The sequence below is a fragment of the Hydra viridissima genome, unplaced genomic scaffold, assembly GCF_058129835.1.
Source record: "Hydra viridissima isolate aposymbiotic clone 2 unplaced genomic scaffold, HvirCarnegie_v1 scaffold_4, whole genome shotgun sequence".
NCBI lineage: Eukaryota > Metazoa > Cnidaria > Hydrozoa > Anthoathecata > Hydridae > Hydra > Hydra viridissima.
In genome coordinates this window covers 4,902,249-4,908,394 of record NW_028324303.1, presented here as the reverse complement: position 1 = coordinate 4,908,394, position 6,146 = coordinate 4,902,249, and the positions used below count along the sequence as shown (strand labels likewise).

At 30.2% G+C, this 6,146-nt stretch overlaps 1 protein-coding gene across 6 annotated transcripts; it reads left to right on the top strand.

The window, feature by feature from the left end:
* Positions 1-209: 209 nt before the first annotated feature.
* On the top strand, positions 210-5,219 carry LOC145183541 (uncharacterized). 6 transcript variants are annotated; one of them, XM_090084205.1, is made up of 5 exons: positions 210-276; positions 346-426; positions 2,797-3,060; positions 3,370-3,516; positions 4,401-5,219. In XM_090084205.1, the coding sequence occupies exons 3-5, from the start codon at positions 2,799-2,801 to the stop codon at positions 4,763-4,765; spliced, it is 774 nt and encodes a 257-aa protein (XP_089940331.1). In that variant the 5' UTR covers positions 210-276; positions 346-426; positions 2,797-2,798; the 3' UTR covers positions 4,766-5,219. The 6 variants fall into 6 exon arrangements, with proteins under 6 accessions (XP_089940331.1, XP_089940326.1, XP_089940327.1 ...); XM_090084200.1 differs by having other exon boundaries at positions 258-276; positions 2,739-3,060; XM_090084201.1 differs by lacking the exon at positions 210-276 and having other exon boundaries at positions 289-426; positions 2,739-3,060.
* Positions 5,220-6,146: the final 927 nt, after the last annotated feature.

Here is a 6,146-nt window from a genome sequence, read left to right as displayed (position 1 = left end):
GGTAATTTTCAAAAGCTACACTTCTTAGTAAATGCCAAGTGTTTACATTGCAAATCTCAAAAAGTATTGTTACAACAGATGCTATAACCATTGTGATATTCGACTTAGAAAAAGACTAAAAATTGTTTACTAACACTCACAGAAGCCAATTAAAATACTGGATGCCTTTGTTTTGCACACAAAAAAACGCTATTAATAGGTAATGAAAAGAAAAATGCTCAAACTGATAACAAATGTGTGATAGCAGCCTTTATGCCATTTTAAAATATCCTGATGGTAATCGTGCTATTTTTTTTTTTTTTTTTTTATTAAAGTGCGTTTTCATACGCGTGTTTACGTATTTAGAGGCGTATCGATTTATTGAGGAAAGCTAATTGTAACATGTATACTATTAACCAACTCAAAGAATTTCTTGGACTGCTCAAGGTAATTTCAATTATTTCAACTTAAAAGTGAATTGTACATTTTAGTTTCATGCCACGAAAGGGATAAACCAAACGAGTTAAAAAAACACACAAGGAATACGTCTATAACTACTGGTGCTCTGACTGCCATTTTGATAAGGAACCGATCTTCGTGTGAATATTTACATAAGCAACTTAAAATTTATTTAAATTAATAACACCTTTTACTGTTTGTCTAAATTAACTAAAATTTTTTTACATTTGAACACAGTTAACTTGTTAACAAATGTAATGCTGGAAGGTCATATCAATCATCATTTACCATTAAACAATAAAAAATTGTACAACAATTACGCGTACAATCAATTGCAACGAATGATCCAACTTAATCTTGTTTGCTTTTTTTTTTGTTGCTTAATTTTGGTGACTGAAAAAAGTAAGCATAATGACGAAGTTAGAAAAAAAGAGCTGGATCAGCAAAGTTGGTCGGCAAAATTGATCTGCAAAAAGGAGGAAATAAGAATGAACATTTGAACTTTGAATTAACGTTAGGCTAAGGCTTTAAAACTATGGTCCGGAAATTTTCCGGGTTGATTTTAAGGTTAAAAAAAAATTATTTTTTATTGTAAATTTTCGGAGAAAAAAATGTTTTTTTTGAGGAAAGTTTAAATATTTCAAAAAATCATATCTAATTTCTGCAATGCAGAAATATTTTAAACGAAGTAAAAATGTCAAAAGAACATGTTGAAGTTTTAGAATTATAATATATCAGGTGGGACAAGGTGTGGCTATAGATAAGTACCAAGCGTGGTCAAAAATCTGAACCATCTTTCAAATATAAAAAAAATCTTCTGCAAAGTTTTTTTTTATAAAAAAAAAAACAAAAAAACCACACAACAAAATAAAGATATATACAACACATTGGAACATTTTTAAATATAGAATAAAAAGACACCTATCTGAACAAAACAAATAGAATAACAACTACAATTAAAACACACACTCGTCTCTGAGTAAGCCTGTCTGAGAATAAATGGAAAAAGATAAAATATGCAAAAACACTAAATATTCAGACAGAGACTCGCGCAATTAAGAGGATTGCTAATTAAATGTTTTTCTTTGTAAACTTTGGCTGGCAGTTAAACAACAGAACTATTTGAGCGTACGCGATGTTTTGTTGTTTGAGAATTTATAAGCAAGGAGAATTTGTATAAAGTAGAATACTAATAGAGAGAAAAAAAGTAATAACAAAATCACAAAATTAGTAAAATACGATGTTGTTAACAATATTATTCCTATAAATATAAAACGTGGACATACAAAACCATAACTCAAACATAAAGCACGTGAAACGCCAACATTGACACAAAACGGCTGAGAAGAGATATATAATGCTTTCTTAATGATGGTTTTATTATTGAAAAAAATTTGAAAAGTTTTTGTTAATGAAAGAAAAGAGCTGAGGTAAATATGAAATAAAAACAATTTAGAAAGCCGAAGTAAATCAATTCTACGTTTAGCTAACTTAAGTTGCTTAAAAATTCTTCCTATTTGTTTTTCCTAAATTTGATGAGATAGTAAGTTTTAATTCTGATATGCTGATAGACAGTATTTTAGTGAATATCCCTTGATAAGAAAAACATAGACCAGATGGTTGAAATGCAAAGATAGCTACCATGACATCTAAAAGTATATTTCACTCGATGTGCGAGCATACAAAATAACTAAACAAGTTTGGTGGAAACTCTTTTGAGCGGAAGCTCAGCGGAGAAGGACATTTCAGAATGATTAGGTGTGTGGCGCGAATGTTTGATCTCGTTTGGAAAAGAGACTATCAGTATGAAAGAGCCTTTAGATTCTCCTATTAAGAGGTTTAAAACTAAATAAAACATTTTTAATTTTGGTTATTAGAAGAAATGACGTTTTTAAATCGCAATCGCCGCCATCTTGATTACCAAAAAAAAAAAAAAAACTTTAATTTTAACGTTAAACTTTTGAAGCTGGATACAAAAACCAGTTTCATGAGTTTTTTTTTCTTATTATTACTTTCTAATGATAATATTTTTAGTAATTAAGAAACTTATTTAATTTTTGAATAATAGTAAGTAAGCTTGAGCAGAGTAGCGCCACTTTTTAAAGATTTCTTTTATAATTTGATGTTGTTGAATATTTTTTACTAAACCTCGTGAAGAGCCATCTGGTTTTATTTTGTAATTGGTGTTTGATAATTGTTTCATAAAATTGTTTTAGTTTTGACTTCTGTAACTCGTTTTATTTTGATACGAAAAAGCTACTGAAAATTAGATAAATGATTTTTTTTTTTATTTTTCATAGAAAATGCTCCACGTTTATTGTGCTCTACCTGTGTTCGTTTGCTTACTTATTTCCCTAGTAATGTGTGTGGCTTCTATTCTAAGTAATCAGTGGTGGGTTGGTCAATTCAAGGCGGAGGTTCCTCTTTCCAACTACTCTAAAGTCGGTTACTATTTGCACATTGAATTTTCAGTTACATATACATTTGTAGAAGAATGTTGGAAAATGACTATAGTGGACGCTCATAAATTCTATATCACTAATTACGCTGTTGTTAAAAAATGCGAAGGGGAACACCCATACACACCGTTGGATAAACAAATACTTGAGGGAAAGATGGATCGTAAGTAAAATGGATTCCAACAATTCTTTTTTTTTTAAAAAAAACTTAAAAAAGTTTTATATCTTGATATTTTTTTAAATAGCATTTATGTACACGTTCATTTGTTTAATCGTTTCTTTGGTTTTCTCGATATATTTTTCAATTTTTGTTTAGATTTTTCTCGATATTTTTTTTTTATACTTCGATATTTCTTTAATAGCATTTATGCACACGTTCATTCGTTTCTTTGGTTTTCTCGATATATTTTTCAATTTTTGTTTAGATTTTTCTCGATATTTTTTTTTTTATATTTCGATATTTCTTTAATAGCATTTATGCACACGTTCATTTGTTTAATCGTTTCTTTGGTATTCAATGTCATGGCCTTAACATTTGCGTTTTTAAAGTCGCCGTTCGTATGCAAAACAAAGCAGCCAGGTCTTCGGATCTCCACAGCAACGGCGTCATTGTTTTCAGGTAACGTGTTTTTAGTTACCAATAGTTCAAATAATATGAATTTGTTAAAACCTGTTGATCAAATAAATAAATTCTTAATGAAAAAGGGTTGGTTGGGGTATATTGAACACCATAAGCAAAAATGGAAACATTTTCAAAAAATAATTATGCTGAACCCGAATTTTTTCAGTACAAACTATCTTTACGGGTCACTACTCTCAATTCAAATTCATTTTTAGGCACCAGAAAAATTTTCTTAAAAGTACAGAGGTTTTAAAAAAACAGCAAAAGCGCTCTTATTTTAACTTAGTAGATGAAAAAATGTTAAATACGAAAAGTTTGATCCGTACAGTTATTTTCATTTTAAACACTGTTAATTGAAATTAGATTAAATAGATTGAGCATAAACTGTTCAAATTGCATAAATTCCACTGCATAAATCCACATAGGCTTAGCTCATAAATTTTTCTTTAAGAAAAAGCAAAAAGAACAACTTAAGCATCAAAATTAAACTACGTAGATCCTTTCATGTATATCGAGAATTTTGTAACAAAGAAATGACTTTCTTCGGTTTTAATTAAAACGCACCATTTAACAAATACCTACGGTAATTAATTTAAATAGACTTCTTTATGTAACAAATATATAAAAATGATCCTAAAAAACACAAAGCCTCTGAAAATTCATCGAATGAAAAATAGAAAACTTTGCCATGCTCATAGTACCCAGATGCTCATTTTACCCCAATTTACCCTCATTGAATCAAAACTTAACGTCTAATTATGAAAATTGACAATTAATTTAAACAAATAAAAGAACTCGGTTGGCTTTCATGATGGACTCATGAATGAATGAATACTAAAACAGGAAATTTATTCATTCATTGCTTTCTTTTTTAATTTTAGCAACTGCAAGCATTGTTGGATTAGTTATTTTTAACAAAAACATTTATTATGGAGCACCATTTATGCAAGCCATGAAAGTAGACCCTCCAGTGATTGCGAGAGATCTTCCAGACTCAATTAGTAAACTAGTTTCAAAGGTGTTCAGTAAAGTGCGAGCAGCAGATCTATCCGAAAAGTTTTCCAAAGGACTATCGTTCACACTGTTATGTGCTGGTGCAGTCTTTTTGGTACTGGTTTTAATATTATGTCTAATAGAGTTCTGTTTGGCTCGAAATGCACGTCAGGACGATTACAACGAACCTATGTTGACTGAAGCAAAAAGTATCAAAAATAAGGATGATTTCTTAAACACGCAATCAGTGTAAACATTTAAGGAAGCTTTTTTAAGTTTGGATGGCTTACACTTGTTAAGCTTTGGAGCGTCATTTGGTTATTGTGGAATGAGCCTCACACAGGTTGCACCTCGGCATTCGTTAGCTTTTTCAGCAAAGCTCTTGTTGAAAACTTGTCGATAAAGAACTATTTACCTATAAATCGTTTAGTAAACGCATCCTGTACTACTAGTATCATACATCTTGTAACGCATCTTGTATACGGGATGTATAATTAAAGTACCATCAAAGTAAAAAACAGATAACCTCATCTTTGACTGCTGTTTAAAAACTCTTTTTTCGAACAAAATTTCAAGTCCCGGAGGGTTTTTGTTAAACGCTACTTACACCTGCTTCAAACTCTTTGCTACACCAAACATTTCTTAGAATTACGCAGACAAATTTTGTTGAAATCCAAAAATTCAAAAACAAAAAATGTTCATTTAAATTTTTCTAACTTTTTTCTCACCAAAACATTAAACAAATGCTGATCTATGGGTGTTTAGGTATCTAATCACATCTCAGGACTGTAATTGTTAACTTGTCAACTTCATCATTAGGTTCACATTTTCAGAACATCTGCGGTCTTTCGGATAAAAGTTTGATAACTTTTAACATGATTGCATTACTAAACTACTTTATTTGTTTTTTTTTGCTCAACTTCTGATGAAAAAGTGGCTTAGTAAATCTTAAAATTTTTGCCACGTTTAAAAAAAAACATTTTTAGACTGAAAAGTTTAATAAGAAACAAGAATTTTCAGTTGTCATTTATTAAACTAACAGTCAAATTGCATAAAAATCGAAAGAAACGAATTTAAGTTCCACTCAAGCATCGATAATTCTTTCGACTAATCCTGTGACGTCCTGTGACCTGCGACTAAAACAGATGCATAAAATTTCACTTTCAAAAGGTTTTTCAAAAACGCCTGGTGTTCTGAATCATCTCCTGGGGTAAAAATAAAACAAACACGCCTTCTATCGTGTCTCGAATTATCTCCTGGGGTAAAAATAACACAAAAAATTTTCGCAGCATTTAAGCAAGGAAACTCGAGCGGCCCAGATGTTAAATCATAAATGAAATTCCGTTACGATAAATACAGAACTTCATTCAAGATTACTCCTGGCTGTAAAAGATATTTGCGATGCGAACAAATTGAGGATGATCTACCAATGTCTTTTTAAAGAGTTTGTATATCTCAAATATATATATACAAACTCTTTTAGGTTGTTGTTGTTGTTTTTTTAAGTTATAGTAAAGTAACAAAATGCAAATATTACAAATAGTTTAGTAAAATTTGCGCAGGTTTTAGAAAACTTTGGCGGTAAAAGTTTAGTAAAATTTGGCGGTAAAAGTTTAGTAAAATTTGGCGGTAAA

Bases quoted from the DNA above. Each gene is read 5' to 3' on its own strand.
- LOC145183541 (XM_090084200.1), top strand. The intron at 427-2,738 runs GTAATTTCAATT...TATTTTTCATAG, and splicing joins AATTTCTTGGACTGCTCAAG to AAAATGCTCCACGTTTATTG. The intron at 3,061-3,369 runs GTAAGTAAAATG...TTTCTTTAATAG, and splicing joins ACTTGAGGGAAAGATGGATC to CATTTATGCACACGTTCATT.